Raw genomic sequence first — 18,331 nt, 5'->3', positions numbered from 1 at the left:
TTTTGTACAGTTTTTCTGATGAATGAGTAGGGGCATGATACCCATTCACATAGGGGGGGGGGGGCCAGGATCTGGGTCCTCCTTGTTTAAGGGGGCTTCCAGATTTCGATAAGCCCCGCACCCATAGACCCCCACAGCCCAGGGTTGTCGGGCAGAGGCCTTTGTCCCCATCAGCATGGGGACAAGGTGCTATGGGGGGCACCCCAAAGCACCCTCCCCATGTTGAGGGCAAGCAGTCTGGTATGGTTCGCTCATGCCCCCTTTTCTGGCCTGCCAGGCTGCATGCCCAGGTAAGGGACTGGTATGGATTTTGGGGGACCCCACGCCGTTTTTATTTTAAATTTTGGCGTGGAGTTTCTTTTAAAATCTATACCAGACCAAAAGGGCCTGGTATAGATTTTGGGGTGGGACCTCATGCCATTTTTTTCTTAATTCTGTCATGGGGTTCCTCTAAAAAGCCATACAAGACCCAAAGGTGTTTTTACCCAAATTTTTTTAAATTTATATTTTCTTTTTACAATTATTTTTTTAAATTCAGCTCGCAGCAGGGAAGCCTTAACAACTTATTGACTTTGTGCTCGGTGGGCGAACATCCCACTAAGTGCCAAGAAAGTTCAGGTGTTAGGGGAATACCTGAATGGGTGATGTTTAGGCCAAACTTATGCTCGGCCCAAACTGTTCACTCATACCTAGTGGTGCTTGAACACTGTAACCCCTCACAGTTACTCTTGCTGGGAGCAGGAACAAGCCCTGCTGTTAAAAATTAGAAAAAAATTTGAAAATACATGCACTCGTCACACATGTGCAGCAATATTGGGCCTTGGATGTTGGTGGTGCCTGAACACTGTAACCAAACACAGTTACTCTTGCTGGGTGCAGGAACGGGCCCTGCTTTATAAAATTAGAAAAAAATTTAAGTTACTTGCACCTGTTAAACAGGTGCAGAAAAATTGGACCTTGGGTGTTGGTGGTGCCTAAACCAAAAACATTGTTGGGAGCTACCATAATAAAGATTCAGGAATAGGAAAGGCAGCATAGGCAGTCTTCAAGGGATTCCAGATCCCTAGCAAATTCAATCAGTTACATAAGCATCAGGGGCTTGATAGCTGCTGTTGATCAAGGACTGATTCATTTTGATAAATGTCAGCCGATCAAAGGAGTCTATGGACAGATGCACACTTTTATCTGTCACAAAACCTCCAGCAGCACTGAATGTCCATTTAGAAAGCACACTGGAAGCAGGACAGGCCAGTTGCTCGATTGCATATTGAGCAAGTTCTGGCCAGTGATCCATCCTAAAGACCCAGTAACCCAGTGGATGCTCAGTTGGAAAGGTCTCCAAGTCTGCTCTTGCCCCTAGATAATCTTGCACCATATGATACAGATGCTCCTCTTTCTTCCACTGTTCTGCCTCAAGTGCTCTATGATGATTCCACAAAGTGTGTGCTCCAGCAGGAAGACTAGAGGGATAGTGTCACTGATGCATGCATCGTTGCGGCTCACCATCCTTGTTGCCTCCTCAGAGTGTTACAGGATGGTGCATGCATCCTTTATCAGCAGCCACTGGCATGGCCAAAAGAAGCCAAAATCCCCTGGGCCATAGAGGAAGAAGAAGAGGAGGAGATGGAGCAGTCAGATGTGGCAGAATCACCACCAGCTTTTAGAGGCGTGGTGGTGTAACAAGCTCCAACACGGAACCCTGTCCTGCATCCTTCCCAGCTGCCAGCAGAGTTACCCAGTGCACCATGAAGGAAATGTATCCTCCCTGACCATGCCTGCTGGACCGTGAGCTAGCAGTAATGTGAACCTTCCTGCTGCCCGCTCTGTCCAATGAGGCCAAAACATTGCCTTCCACATGATGGTACAGAGCTGGAATGGCCTTACGTGAAAACAAATTTCTTTTTGGAACCTGCTACTGGGGTACAGCATATTCCGCAAATTCACGAAAAGTGGCAGAGTCCACCAAATGAAAAGGCAGCAGTTGTAGTGCTAGCAATTTGGCCAAGCCAGCATTTAGATGCTGAGCATTTGGATGGCTTGGACAGTATTTTTTTTACGGTTCAGCAACTGGGGTAGCGAAATTTGCCTGGTGGTGAAATCAACAGGTGGTGTACTGCTAGCAGATTGGTTACAAGTACCTGTGGCACCCATTGCTATACCATCATCCCTCTCAGTGCAGGTTTTAATAAGACTTGAGATCCCAGACAGAGATCCCAGATGAGGAGCAAGGAGAAGTCTGCAATTTTTTATGATGTGGGTCTTTCAGGTGCTGTTGCCAACGGACTGCATGGCAGGTCATCATATGTCTTGTCAGAGCACATGTATTGAAAAAAGCCCACACCAATGAACTTTTGGAAGTCAGTGGGGAGTTAGCAGTGCCCTGCACCTGTTGAGCTCTGTGGTGTAATGCAATAGGGTGGCTGCCCTTAAGCCAGCCCCTGGAGGACTTCCTGACTCGTACCTCCTCCTCACTTTCTTCCTCTATTCTCTCAGGCACCCAAGTACAGTAAGGGACCTCATCATCCCTTCCCTCCTTGTCACTGGAGCAAACTTGGCAGTATGCTGCAGCTGGGGGAACATGACTGATAGTTTCTTGTTCGTCATTGTCACCCCCTCTCTCTAGGCTGACGCTATTCCCTTCCTCAACCTGGGAACCAACATCGGAGCATTCAGATTGCTCCATCATCATGTAACTGACACTATGATAGAATAATTCAGGTGACTCCTACGTGCATGATGGTGGGGCTACGGAAGGAGTAGCTGTGAACAAGGAGCATGTGGAATAGGCAGCTGTGGTGGAAGGCAAACTAGTATGAGCCTTCGTGACAGTGGATGAGGAGAATGAGGACGGCTTAGTTATCCACTTTACCAACTCTTCTGCATGTTGTGGCTCAATAACAGGGCCAGCAATGGAAAAAAAGGATAAGCATGCCCAGTCTGCAGAGGATGCACCATGTCCGCGACCACCAATTTTCACTGTGGACACAGAGGTGGCATGCCTTCTTTTAGTGGCCTGTGAACGTCTGCCTCTCCTTGTTGGCCTTTTGGACATGATGGAGATTTTTTGGGGTATTTATAACTTTTTATTATAGAACGTGGGATAGAAATATGGCCCTTGGGTGCAATACTTTTGTGATTGGTGCACTATAAACCGTTTTATTATTGTTTTTTTATTTTTTGTGGGGGATTTTTATAACTTTTTATTATAGAGTGTGGGAAGGGAATACGGTTCTTGGGTGCAATACTTTTGTGCCAAAAAAGCAGAAAACCCCTGCTGATGCAGAAGGAATACCACCTGCGATGCAGAAGGGGGATGGCAATTATGCCCTAAATAATATTAGTGCTGCTGCACCACAAAAAAAAAGAAAACCTATGCTGATGCAGAAGGAATGGCACCTGCGATGCAGAAGGGGGGACAGCAATTATGCCCTAAATATAATTAGTGCTGATGTGCCACGAAAAAAAACCCCACACTGCTGATGCAGAAGGAATAGCACCTGCAACGCAGAAGGGGGTACAGCAATTACGCCCTAAATATTCTTAGTGTTGCTGCGCCACAAAATAAAATTGAAAAAAAAAAATCACTGCTGACACAGAAGGAATAGCACCTGCGACACAGAAGGTGGAGTACTGTATTGCAGCAACAGAACCTGACTGCAAAATAAAAGAAAAGAAAAAAATATATCGAAAAAAAGGGGTGTGACAGTGGGGTCACATAGACGTGTTTTATACACTAACACTTCAGTGGCACCACTACACTGTGTTACACAAGAATCAGCACAGCGCTACACTACACTGACTGCATTAAACTGTGTTACACAAGAATCAGCCCTACACTACACTGCACCGACTGCAATAAACTGACTGAAAGCACAATCCACTAACTACCCCACCTAATCTCCATTCCTAACACACTACACAGGGTTGCCGTGTAAGCAGCTTTTTTTAATGTGGGGTGTGGACTTAGCCCTGAGCCATGACTGGCTAAAGGCACCCTGCCTTTGGCCAATCATGGCTCTGACAGAACATTGTGCTGTGATTGGCCAAAGCATACAGGTAAGGTATATGCTTTGACCAAACACAAGCACTTAATGCACTGCAATCTCGCAGTACATTATGGGGAGCTCGTTGGCAGGCGAACATCCCGCTGAGCGCTCCATTTGTTCGTGTGTTCAGTGAACACACGAACACCCAATGTTCAAGTCGAACGTAGGTTCGACTCAAATATAAAACCCATCACTAATTATTGTGTACTACAATGTAGGAGTCAGTAAGGATCGCATTATCCTTATACATTAACTCTCTCCTTTGATCATTACCGATCATACATCTCATTCCTTATATGCGAGTGGAATAAGGAAGGCTTAAATCTTTATCCTTGTTACTTCTATATCTTAATAATTGAGCAAACATTAGTATTTAGCATTACAATACAATTAAAGGACCTATTGGTTGATAGACCCACACATGACCATCAGGAAGGCTGTATAGAATGCTAGGATTCTCTACATTCCTACCTCCTTCTGATCATCTGCTGATCACCAAATCCTACCTCTTCTTGATTTTCATTTACTGCTGGAAGAGCTTTGCAACATGATTTCTAGAGGTGGTGTACCCTGTGCTGCTGCTCTTATCTCTATTACACCTGTACTTCTGCCTCACAGGCATGGTTTGCCACTCTCCGCATTTTTTTGCCATTTCAACCCTCCATCAGCAGATGTTACAAAAGTTTCCTTACTAACTTGCCTATAGGTGGAAAACATCCCATCCCTGTCCTTTACCGGGACGTATAGGTAGGCTAAACTTGCATCCTACAGGCCCCTAATGACCCCTGTTGCTTTGGGGCCTCAAGTAGCCCTTTTGCAGTTATTATGCAGTCATTAGGGACTCTGCTGGCAGTAGTCTATGTATTAGTGCTTACTCAGGACAGTGAAAAAAAACTAGCTTCTAGTAGTTAAATTGTTTGGTTTATTTCCTTTAGTCTAGGTTCATACCTATGTGTTTTTTGTTCATTTTGCAGTTTGCAGAGACACACTACAGTCCAATTAACATGGCTTCTTATAGGACATGTTCACATCTATGCGTGCGTTTTTCAGCCGCTGCAATTTTAGAAAGAGTCAGGGAATTTTGTTCCCGCAGCATATTGCGTTTTGTGTGTAGACTTTAATGGACCCGCACCAAAAACGCATGTGTTGCGTTTTTGATGCATTTTTTACATGAGTTTTGCAGGCAGTCACTGTGTCCTTAATAACCAAAGAGTCATCAGCTGTCAGCAGGCAAAGGAAAAATACGAAATAAAACAGAGTGGGTCCTCCCAAACCATACCAGGCCCTTTGCATTTGGTATGGATTTTAAGGGGAACCCCACCCCAAATTTTTAACAAAAGTGGCATGGATGGGGGGGGGGGGGCTAAAGCTCACCCCCTACCCAATCTTGACCAGCTGGGCTGCATGCTCAGACAAAGGTCTGGTATGAATTTTTGGGGAGACCCCAATCCAATTTTTTACATTTTTTTCGGCATGGGGTTCCCCTCAAAATACATACCAGACCCTAAGGGCCTGGTATGGATTGGGGGATGTCATTTTTTTTTTCTTTTACATTCAGCTGTGATAACTCATCAGTTGCTAAGGACGCAGTGGCAGCCTGCTCCTTAACAACTAGCTATTTCCAGTTAATTATGGAGAAATAAAATGTGAAACACCACATGTAAAAATGTGTCACAAACACAAAATGCGCCGGAAAAATGCATCAACTGCAACCGCATAGACGTGAACCTAGCCTTACACTGTTACATTTTTCGGTGCTGTCCATGAGTTTTCTTTTTTTATTGTCATATTTACAATAAAATATGAACTAAACAGTGATATATATATTACTCATCCCCTTTTATATGGGTATGTACTGTATAATACAAGATGATTTATTTCTTAGCAGTACATTTAAAGTCCTTATTTCTCATAGATATGGTTTTGTGCAACCTAGGTGGATGGTGCTCCCAGGAAAAGAGATATTTGATATTTCTTATTCTACCACTTTATGATCTAACGTCTAACTCTCTTTTGGTTTACTCTTCTCTTTTTTAAGCCATGATCTTTTATAATGGATCCGAGGGAAATATTACATTTGGCACAAGTAATTTTTAGACCCCTTTTACATGGGGTGGATCTATCCGAGAGGAGTCTGCCTGTGTAGAGCGGACAAGGACAGAACCCTCTCACCTCTATGGGCAGTCGGATGGAAACAGACTGCATGCTCATTTCCATCATTGTCATCCGATCCGACCCGCTGGATGTATGGTGAATATATCGCCATACGTCTGTTTTCAGTAAGCAAAAGTAAAGTAAACATAGGTGTAGTGCTAATAAAAAAAAAACAAATAAAATCAATGTCCACATCCAAGAGAAGAAACTAAAACCCCTGATGACGTCATCTAGTGAGGAAACGCGTAGGGAGGAGCCAACGATGTGTGACATATACACAGACGGGGGAAGTAGCGGCTATCTTGTTGGTTAGAAACCAGTACTCGTGGTTTCAACACAAATGTTCTGAAGTGGAGGATGTGCTGACAAATCTATTCCTAATTGTAAGTTACTATTTTTTAGAATAAATGTACTTGACAATACTACACTATGAGAGGTGTCCTACTTGTTCCCACATGATTCTATGAGACCACTGGTAGTGAGGTAGAGGAACAACAGGGTAAACGCTAGGAGGATCTTAGGGCTATACATGCTTCACATAGGATTTGCTGTCTATATTGACCTTTGTGATGAGGGTCAATATGATTCGGTAAGAGGCTGTGTGATTGGGTGCTGGTGACAGTCCTTTTATCACTCATAGAGGATTCCCTCAACAAGTGGACACTCTTTTGGTTTCTTCTCTTGGATGTGGACATTGATTTTATTTGTTTTTCTGATTAGCGCTACACCTATGTTTACTGTCTGAATGATCTCTTACTATATTCAAGATCTTGTGCTGGCTGCTTTTCGTTTTTACATGGTAGTTGATTTAATTCAAGCCAAGCGCAGCATACTATTATATTGTCTAAAAAACGGAAAGGTTTGATTGTGTGAAAGGGGACTTAGGGGGATTGTAGGGAAAACCAATGTGTGAAAATTGATTTGTAAACTGGGAATAATAGCAGTATTCTTTTGCAGTCTCATTTTACTGTTTTCTAGCTTATACTTTATCTGTCTCCTAAGGGCTCATGTACACAGAGCAGTTAAAAGGCCTTTCTGAATGCTGTAAACATAACAGCTGGAAACGAACAGTGAAAAACATCTGCTTTACAGCTTTTACATACCAAGTTTATGTGAAATTAGCAGCGGTTATGAGAATTTGAGGTTAGAAGCGTTTTTAGAGATAACCTCTGGAGACCCTCCCAATTGCCCACAATGCATGAAAAACAAGTAAATTATAAACTATTTCAGCCATTCTGTGGGAGAAGACAAAGCAGCAGCAGAGAGAGCAGTGTGCTTTTAGATAGCTGTCTTATTTTTTGTGTTTTCTCTAAGAATCCAGTCATTAATAGTTTGGTGAGGAAATGCTCCTGATGTCGACGTTGCTGAGGCGCTGAAGACATAGAAAATAGTGTGAGAGGACCAGAGTTCATCACTACTGGACTCATCCATTGATGCAGGCAACAGCATGTGGTGAAATTTGTGTTTTTTCAACATTTTTGTATGTTCAAAAATTATCAGAAATGTTTTCCCCTTTAAAAACGCTTATAATTGCAAATGCGCATAAACACGGTTTACTGTGGTTACAAGCATTTGACGTTTGTAATGCCAGTAAACTACAGTCCTGAACGTGGTTTTTCTCTTTTCAAAAAAATGTCTGGAACCTCAACTGCCTCTAAACAACTATAAATGACTGAGTGTACATGAACACAAAAGATAACATAGAGGAGAGTTCAGGGGCTGCAGAAAAAAAATCCCCACTTGTTCCTAAACTACAATTTAGCAGCTATAGTGTACATGAGCCCTAAAGCATGTCCCCAGTCTTTAACCATCTCCTGTAGCATGTCTGCTGTCTCTGACTATCTCGTGTAGCATGCATATAGTATCTCAACATCTCCTGTGGCATGACAATAGTCTTTCACAATCTCTTGTTGCTTGTGTGCAGTCTATAACAGTTTGTTTGTGGCTTTAAATTCAGGGTAGAGAAGTTAATGGCAGGGAAGTCATTGAGCACTCAATTGTCATCCAGCGTTTGATATGGGCATAAAAAAATAATCCGTAATATGGCTCCAAATGTGTAAGACCCATTCTGACTTCTAGCTTTCACACCACCAGGATGTCACGTCTCCTAGGAGCTGAGGATCTTGGCCAAAAATAGGTAGCCTGAGACAATGACCAGTCCAGTATCTTTGGGTTTTTTGTATTTATTTGGTAACTTGGATGGGAGAAGGGATAAGTGGGATACTCCTGGAACTCAACTAGGCTCATTCGGCGGGGACACTTGAGCATTGCTGTTTGGCGCTGACTTAATGCCTATCAACGCTGACTTGACGATGCCTGTTAATGCTGAATTGATTTGGGACTGCTTTCTGACTAAAAGTGTCCTCTCCCAGCTCCCCTAAGCACTCCTGCTGAGGTAGCTACTTGAATACACTGCTGAACACTACAGGGCCCGCACCGGCGCCCCCTTTCTCTCTCTAATCTTCAGGGCTTAGATACTGGCACCCCCTTTCTAAGCCACCACTACTGGCTAGCTGGGTCCTGGATCCCTTTGACCTTCTGGAGTGGTCCCCTCTCTCTTAGGCAGACCCCCGGGCAGTTTCGAGTACTCACAACACTGTTTTTCCAGGAAACTTCTGCCCAGCAGCTCCACTCGGTCCACAGCACTTTGGATCCTTCCTGCAGCCCAGCTCAGCCTCCGGTCCTCTAGGCGGACCGCCCAGGACACCCTCACTTGCTCTGACAGGAGGAGAGACAGCCATCCGCCTCCTCCTGGGACTCTGCTTCCCGCCAAAGACCCGCTGTCACGTACTCCCCTCAGACTTATACCCAGTCCCAGGGTGCATTGCGGCAAACTCCGCCCACTGAGACAGATATAAGCCCTGGTGCACTATTGGCCAGGTTTCCTCCACTATCCAACAAGAGCCCTCATTGGATGCAGTGGGGAGACTCCCCAGACTCAACAGACCACACCTGGGAACACATGACAGCCTAATTGACTGATCAGACCCCCCTGATAAGCAGACAGGGCCACATATATGCTTTTCCTAGCACCTACCTAGGAGGGTGCTTCACTTATTATTGTATGCAATAGAGATGTGTGAACGGTTCGGCCTGAGCATGAGTTCGGGCCGAACATTTGCCTGTTCGCCCTTTTGTCGAACACCTGAATTTGCAGGGTGTTCGCCCTGAAGAACACCCTGCAATGCACTGAGCGCTGCACAGTGAATTCTGTGCCTTGATTGGGCAAAGCTTTCAGTGCAGTGTAAACTGGTGCAGAGCAAGCTGGTTGTTAGAGGAAGGGGCCAGGAAGCTGGCTGCCGCATCCTTAACCGATGAGTCATCAGCTGTCAATGGGCTTCCCGCTGACAGCTAAATAAAAAAAAAGTGCCCCGGTAAAAAAATAAAAGAAAAAACGGCATGGCGAGTGAGTGCCCCACCCCTCTTCTGAACCATACTAGGCCTCATGCCCTCAACATGGGGGGGTGAGTGCTTTGGGGGCAGGGGGGGCACTGCGCCCCCCACTCCAAAGCATCTTTTCCCCATGTTTATGGGGACAAGGGCCTCTTCCTGACAACCCTGGGCTGTGGTTGTTGGGGTCTGCGGATGGGGGCTTATTCGAATCTGGAAGCTCCCTTTAACAAGGGGCCCCTAGATCCTGCCCCCCCATGTAAATCGGTATCGGGTACATCGTACTCGTATGAATTCACCAAAAAAAAGCATCAAAAAGTAAGAAACACAGGAAACAGTTTTTGACAAAACCTTTGTTAAAAAAGAAAAAAAGTGTCCCTCGATGTAAATCCATCGTCAATCATGTCGCCTGTCAGCCCGAAAAATTGAAAAAAAAAGGAAACGCTTCCACCGCCTGGGAGACCTCCTGCCGACTGCCCTCTCTTTGCCGTGACCGTTCTTATATAGGCAAATGGCGGGGCCACCCGGTTACGTCACTCAGTGGCACCCCCCTTCTGATGTCACATGATGTCACATGACGTCAGAAAGGGCGGTGCCACCGGAAGAGGTAACCAGGTGGCCCGCCCATTGCCTGTATAGGAGCTTTCAAAGTGAAGAGAGAGCAGTCGGCGGGAGGTCTCCCAGGAGGCGGAAGCGTTTTCATTTTTTTTTTCTATTTTTAGGGTCCAGTGGGTATGTCCACCAGGGCAGTAACCAGACCCCCATACCCCTTTTATGGCTATTAACTTGCATATAAGCCTTCAAAATGGGCACTTTTGATTTTTCCTGTTGGGCTCCGATAGACTTCAATGGGGTTCGCTGTTGGGGTTAGAACATTTCCCCTGGGTGTTATGTACCTATTGGTGTTCAGACTGTTTTTCTGTGATAACTCCGCTGCTAAATTGCATGTTATTTATTTGTGCTGGATTTGATAAATCCCTTAGGTATTTCATGTATGTTTCACCTATTGCCAAAGAATTATATGTAATTTATATGCTTCTGTATAGACATTCGTTTCTAAACAAGTTACTTTGAAGAATGGACACTTTTGGGTTGGTCTTAGGAAACACACATCAGAATGGATTTGGGAGACTGGAGGAAAATACCACAAAGAACCGTAAGTTCATTGCATGTCAGGGCAAATTCATAAGTAAGGCAGGTAATACAGGATTTCATAAAAGACGAAAGATCGGACTGTCCTCAAAGTGAATAGCAGCAACTTAGACAACTGGTACTCCTGCCGTTTTTAATACCTTTTTTTTTATTTATAGAATAATCTATTGGTTGCTGATGTTTCCTAGTATGCTCAATAGTATTCACGCAGACACGACAGACTTGTGTTTTACCTTCTGAATTTGCCAATTTTAGTAAGATATGCTTACAGTAGTAAGGAATTTAATAGCCAGAAAGATGATTTTTTTTTACAATTTTGGGAAGATTTCCATGCGCTTTCTGTTGTGTCTCCAGGACAGGAAGTGAAGGGCATCAGATATAACTACAGTGCATCCGGAAAGTATTTACAGTACTTCACTTTTTCCACATTTTGTTATATTACAGCCTTATTCCAAAATTGATTCAATTCATTATTTTCCTCAAAATTCTACAAATAATACCTCATAATGACAATGTGAAAAAAAAAATCCATGTACAAAAGTGTTCACAGCTTTTGCTCAATACTTTGTTGAAGCACCTTTGGCACCAATAACAGCCTCAAGTCTTTTTGAGGATGATGCTACAAGCGTGGTACATCTATTTTTGGGCAGTTTCTCCTATTCTTCTTTGCAGGACCTCTCAAGTTCCATCAGGTTGGATGGGGAGCGTTAGTGCACAGTCATTTTCAGTTCTCTCCAGAGATGTTGAATCAGGTTCAAGTCTGTGCCCTGGCTAGGCCTCTCAAGGACAATCGCAGAGTTGTCCCGTAGCCACTCCATTGTTATCTTGGCTGTGTGCTTAGGGTCATTGTCCTGTTGGAAGATGAACCTAACCCCCAGTCTGAGGTCCAGAGCAATCTGGAGCAGGTTTTTATCAAGGATGTCTCTGTATATTGCTTCATTCATCTTTCACTCGATCCTGAAAAGTCTCCCAGTTTCTGCTGCTGAAAAACATCCCCACAGCATGATGCTGCTACCACCATGCTTCACTGTAGGGATGGTATTGGCCAAGTGATGAGTGGTGTCTGGTTTCCTCCAGACATGACGCTTGCTATATTCAGGCCAAAGAGTTCAATCTTTATTTCATCAGATCAGAGAATTTTGTTTCTCATGGTCTGAAAATCCTTCAGGTGCCTTTTGGCAAACTCCAGGCGGGCCACTCTACCATAAAGGCTTGATTGGTGGAGTGCTGCAGAGATGGTTGTTCTTCTGTAATGTTCTCCTCTCGTCACAGGGAAACGCTGGAGCTCTGTCAGATTGACCATTGGGTTCTTGGTCACCTCCCTGACTAAGACCCTGCTCCCCTGATTCGCTCAGTTTGGCCAGACAGCTTGCTCTAGGAAGAGTCCTGTTGATTCCAAACTTCTTCTGTTTATGGATGATGGACACCACTGTGCTCATTGGGACCTTCAATGCTGCAGTCATTTTTCAGTACCCTTCCCCAAATCTGTGCCTCGATACAATCCTGTATCAGAGGTCTACAGACAATTTCTTGGACTTCATGGCTTGGTTTCGTGCTCTGACATGCACTGTTAAGTGTGGGACCTTATATAGACAGGTGTGTGCCTTTCCAAATCATGTCCAGTCAACTAAATTTACCAAAGGTGGACTCCAATTAAGTTGTAGAAACATCTCAAGGATGATCAGTGGAAACAGGCTGCACCTGAGCTCAGTTTTGAGTGTCATGGCAAAGGCTGTGAATACTTATGAACATATCATCTCCTAATTTTTTAATTTTAATACATTTGCAAAGATTTTAAACAAACTTAATTCACGTTGTCATTATGGGGTATTGTTTGTAGATTTTTGAGGAAAATAATGAATTTAATCCATTTTGGAATAATGCTGTACCATGACAAAATGTGGAAAAAGTGAATCACTTTGAATACTTTCCAGATTCACTGTATACCCTACTCTCTCCCAAAAAAAGAAAAAAAGATTTTAACTTTTTTTTTTTTTTAAATCAGAAACAAAATTTATTGTAGAAAACAAGAATTTATAGGCTTCACAAAACACACTCACCTGCACAGAGGAATATACATCCATACAGTGGGGATCGAAAGTTTGGGCACCCCAGGTACAAAATTGTATTAATGTGCATAAAGAAGCCAAGGAAAGATGGAAAAATCTCCAAAAGGCATCAAATTACAGATTAGACATTCTTATAATATGTCAACAAAAGTTAGATTTTATTTCCATCATTGACACTTTCAAAATTACAGAAAACAAAAAAATGGTGTCTGCAAAAGTTTGGGCACCCTGCAGAATTTATAGCATGCACTGCCCCCTTTGCAAGGCTGAGACCTGCCAGTGTCATGGATTGTTCTCAATCATCGTTTGGGAAGACCAGGTGATGTCATTCTCAAAGGTTTTAAATGCCCAAACTCATTTGACCTTGCCCCAACAATCAGCACTATGGGATCTTCTAAGCAGTTTTCTAGAAAACTGAAACTGAAAATAGTTAACGCTCACAAAGCTGGAGAAGGCTATAAGAAGATAGCAAAGCATTTTCAGATGTCAATATCCTCTGTTTAGGATGTAATTAAGAAATGGCAGTCATCGGGAACAGTGGAAGTTAAAGCAAGATCTGGAAGACCAAGAAAAATATCAGACAGAACAGCTCACAGGATAGTGAGAAAAACAATTCAAAACCCACGTTTGACTGCACAATCCCTCCAGAAAGATCTGGCAGACACTGAACTCCGGTACACTATTCCACTATAAAGAGATACTTGTACAAATATGGTCTTCATGGAAGAGTCATCAGAAGAAAACCTCTTCTACATCCTCACCACAAAAATCTGCGTTTGAACTTTGCAAATGAACATATAGACAAGCCTGATGCATTTTGGAAACAAGTTCTGTGGACCGATGAGGTTAAAATTGAACTTTTTGGCCGGAATGAGCAAAGGTACGTTTGGAGAAGAAGGGGCACAGAATTTAATGAAAAGAACCTCTATCCAACTGTTAAGCATGGGGGTGGATCAATCATGCTTTGGGGTTGTATTGCAGCCAGTGGCACAGGGAACATCTCACAAGTAGAAGGAAAAATTGATTCAATAAAATTTCAGCAAATTTTGGATGGTAACTTGATGCCATCTGTGAAAAAGCTGAAGTTAAAGAGAGGATGGCTTCTACAAATGGATAATGATCCTAAACACACCTCAAAATCCACAGGGGGATTACATCATGAGGCATACACTGAAGGTTTTGCCATGGCCTTCACAATCTCCTGACCTCAACATATTTGAAAATCTATGGATAGACCTTAAAAGAGCAGTGCGTGACAGACAGCCCAGAAATCTCAAAGAACTGGAAGACTTTTGTAAGGAAAAATGGGCAAAGATACCTCAAACAAGAATTGAAAGACTCTTGGCTGGCTACAAAAAGTGTTTACAAGCTGTGATACTTGCCAAAGGGGGCAGTACAAGATATTAACTCTGCAGGGTGCCCAAACTTTTGCAGACACAATTTTTTTGTTTTCTGTTATTTTGAAAGTGTAAATGATGGAAATAAAATCTAACTTTTGTTGACATATTATAAAAATGTCTAATCTGTAATTTGATGCCTTTTGGAGATTTTTCCATCTTTCTTTGGCTTCTTAATGCACATTAATACAAATTTTTACCTGGGGTGCCCAAACTTTCGATCCCCACTGTATACCATGAGTAGTACACACCCAGAAGAACAGACTCCCCCACCAACACACAGTTGGCCAATCAAGCATAGCACAGAGACAGCCTGTATACTCCCCCCCCCCATGATATCCACCCATTAGCAGCAGAAACATTACATTACTGTAGCAGACGATCAAGAATTAAATCAGCAGGAGCCAAACCCGGTTGCGCCAGCCAACCACCCCAAATTCCGTCAAATCTAAGGGGTACGCCCCTATGTTGGTAGATCATACCTTCACATCTTAGAGTAACACCCATGGCATGTGCCCACATTTCTAGCGTGGGAGGGGACAGATAGGTCCAGTGTTGCAAGATACGTTTTCGGGTTTGAAACAGAGCCCTGGACACCGCCAATTTAACATTGACGTCTGACGTATAGTCCTCCACCATACCAAGAAGGCAAGGTTTCGGGTCCACCGGTACAGACAGGAGGTATGCAGCATTGATGGTCCGAACTACTGCTGTCCAATACCGATGAAGCTTAGGGCAATGCCACAAGAGGTGAACGAGATCACCGCAATCCCTATTACACCGGGTACACAATGAGTCCGCCCTCAGGCCCATCCTATGCAGTCGGAGTGGGGTGCAATGCACTCTGAGGAGTATGTATAATTGCGAGAGCCGCTGCCCAATGTTTAAGGAACAATGGCGCACCGACTCTAGCGCCTCGTTCCACTGGTCATTAGTGATAACCCCCACATCCACCTCCCACTGTACTTTAGCCGGACTAGGGAACCTGTCCAAATAGTCTCCCAACAGTATTGCATAGCACCCAGAGATGGACCCCTTAGTAGAATCGTAATGTTTCATCAATGAGAAAACCGGTGTCGGGGACATCACCAGGCACAGCAGTGAAGGTTGAGCACCAACGGTATGTCTCAGCTAAAGGTAAGGGAACACCATGCTCTGGGGTAGGTCATACCTGGCCTGCAGCTGCTCAAAAGTCAGAAACGGGCCACTCTCAAACACATGGCGAAGATGAGTAACACCCCGCGCCCACCACAGAGCCGCGCACGGCAGGTCAGCCAGTTCTGGATAAGTTAAGTTGCGCCAGATCGGACTGTATTCTGTTAAACTGGTAACCCTTTGAAGTTGTTTTTACCTTGGCCCAAATTTTATGTATCAATCTATAAGTGGGGAATAGTTTATTTGATTTTAAGAACAACTGGGATTCCAGGGCCTCTGGCAGACTGTCTGCAGCCACCGCATGAAGCATAACCCCCAAGGTAGAGTCCCTCCTCCCCCGGTCCCGCATCCTAAGGGCCCCCAATAAGTGCTGCAGCTGCGCTGCCAAATAGTAAATCCAGGGGTTAGGGAAGGCAAGCCCCCCCCCCATCCTTGGACCGCTGTAATTGCTCCAACTTAATCCTGGCCACACCCGTCCTCCACAGCAGAGACCGGAAGATGGAGTTCACCAATCGAAATATCTTCAGCGGAATAACTACCGAAGTATTGTGGAGAAAGTATAATAGTTGAGGCATCAAAATCATTTTTACCAAATTCGCCCTTCTGGCCACCGAGAGCCATAGCTTGGACCAGATACTCACTTTGTCCTTTAACCATGTCAGAAGTGGAAAAATATTCAAGCGTCAGTAGTCAGTAATAGTGGCCGAGATAACTATACCCAAGTACTTAAATTGCTGCACCACCGGCACGGGGCAAAAGGTAGCCAACTGGAGATCCAGCCCTTGGTCCAGCGGCAACAGGGCTGACTAAGACCAGTTGATGGTAAGACCAGAAAAGCCACCAAAGGCAGTGATAATGCGCATTACTGCCCGCAAAGAGGGTCCCGTGTTTCCCAATAGCAGCAGCATATCATCCGCATACAATAATATTTTCTCATGTAAGGTCCCATACAGAAAGCCCACCACAGAGGCACTGGCCCTAATTTGTGCAGCAAGGGGCTCTATGGCCAGGGCAAACAGCAAAGGGGACAAGGGGCAGCCCTGCCTGGTCCCCCTCACCAAGTGAAATAAGATTTTAACTTTACATATGCATTAAAATAATAGCGATACAAAGCACTCCAGGAACATTGCACATACCTGGATGTAAATCTAACTATGGACAAATAGGAGAGTTGGCAGTAATAGCTACATAAAATTAGACATTTTAAGCAACTTCGTATTAAAAATGAACCCCAAAACCATGTTGAAGAAAATTGTCAAGACACGCTGGCCATACACTAGCCGAAAAATTGTTCAAACTCATTTTCAAAAAATGAAAAATTGGCCGTGAGAGCAAACAATCATGCCATCATGTAATGACCGAATTTTTAACGATAAATCGTTCAATGGACATAAATGAATCACTTTTTCGTTCAGTTTGTCACATATGCCTAGTGCAAACAGTTCGGGCGAGAAACACATTAACCTTTCAATTTATTGTTTGTTCGGCAGAATTTCCCAAACTGTTCCTTCGATTTTCCGGCTCTGAAAAGTTAAAACCGATTTTCTAAATGTGCCCATTAACTGGACGAAAAATGAACGAATGGACCAAATGACAGATTTTCAAACGATTTTTCGGCTAGTGTATGGCCAGCATTACCGTTCCCACTGCTTGTGCCACTGAAAGAGGCTCTATTCAGAAAGAATTATCCCCCAGTCTTCTTTTTAAACCAACACTTCTGTAGGAGTGTCAATCTCTTGATCCACACAGTGTTTGTTTACTGGTTCCTTCCTCTGACCTACACATCATTACAGAGCACAATTGTGACGTGGAGATTAGCTGGAGGAATCAATAAATTATGCTGGGGATCAGGAGAGCAAAACTCCTGGATGTGTTGCTTTCAGAAGAAGACTTTGGTGGACAATCCCTCTTGAATGGAATGACCTTCAGGGTGTGGGGAGCGGGAAAAGTGAGTATTTACTAAATTCTTTCACTGGTAACATGCTTTTTAGGAGTTTTAGCGAAAGGGTTGCTTTTGTCAATATCTGTTGAATGTGATTAATGCTTATCCTGTAATTTCTCACTTTTATTTAGATCTATTACATCTAATGAACACAAGTGTGCCACCTTTGGAAGAGACATGTCGGCTGAAAGCTGCTATAACCCCAACAAATGGATATGTGAAAAGAACATGACCCGCTATTTAACATAAAGTAACTTTTTTTATTTTCTGTTTTCTTTTTCCTGTTTTTCTTGGGAAAAGTGCTCTGACAAGGAGAACGGTTTAAAAAATTGTAACCCTAATAATTGCTAACAATAAGAACACCATTAATTAAACTAGTGCTTTGTTGTATTTTTCTTCTTAAGGTTACATCCAGTACACAGTAATAGGTTGTTAGATTCACTGCATATGGTTCATGACAACTGTGTTTCTGCTGCATCATTGCTTAAACCTTAAAGCGGAGTTCCGCCCCCCCCTCCACCCCCTCCACCCCCTCCAAAAATTAAAAGTCAGCAGCTACACATACTGTAGCTGCTGACTTTTAATATTAGCACACTTACCTGTCCTGGATTCCAGCGATGTCGGCACCGCAGCCAATGTTTCCATCGGCTGTCGGGTGCTGCCACTACCATTGCCGGTAAGGGAACCCGGCAGTGAAGCCTTGCGGCTTCATGGGCGGGTCCCTACAGCGCATGTGCGAAGCGTGCTGCGCATTCCTATTGGCTCGGCGGCGGAGGAGGCAGCCAAACTACCGATGGATGGCGCAGCGGTGCCGTATCCTGGAAGTGGGGAAGGGTACCTGTCAAAAACAGGTACCCATTACCTCCCCCCAACCCATGAATGGTGCCAAATGTGGCACTAGAGGGGGGAGGAAACAAAAGAGCAGAAGATTTGACAGGTGGTAATATAATAGGCAATACAAGAAGGACAAACATTGATGCTTTAAAAATTTTAATGCTTGCATTTTTTCTACATGTAACAAATAAC

General features: G+C 43.9%; 1 protein-coding gene across 2 annotated transcripts in view; it reads left to right on the top strand.

Moving 5' to 3' along the window:
* LOC309564577 (C-type lectin domain family 2 member B-like) overlaps nt 1-17,661 on the top strand; it is a 29,915-nt gene extending 12,254 nt beyond the window's left edge. For both annotated transcript variants that reach the window (XM_082269222.1, XM_082269221.1), the window contains exons 5-6: nt 10,637-10,746; nt 17,437-17,661. In XM_082269222.1, the coding sequence (XP_082125348.1) occupies nt 10,637-10,746; nt 17,437-17,554 (228 nt within the window). In that variant the 3' untranslated portion in view covers nt 17,555-17,661. The remainder of the gene's footprint in view (nt 1-10,636; nt 10,747-17,436) is intronic.
* The last annotated feature ends 670 nt before the right edge of the window (nt 17,662-18,331 follow it).

This window comes from Pelophylax lessonae (assembly GCF_965119305.1).
Source record: "Pelophylax lessonae genome assembly, chromosome: 9".
Classification (NCBI taxonomy): domain Eukaryota; kingdom Metazoa; phylum Chordata; class Amphibia; order Anura; family Ranidae; genus Pelophylax; species Pelophylax lessonae.
The sequence above is the reverse complement of the archived record's forward strand: the minus strand, read 5'-3'. Positions and strand labels throughout refer to the sequence as shown.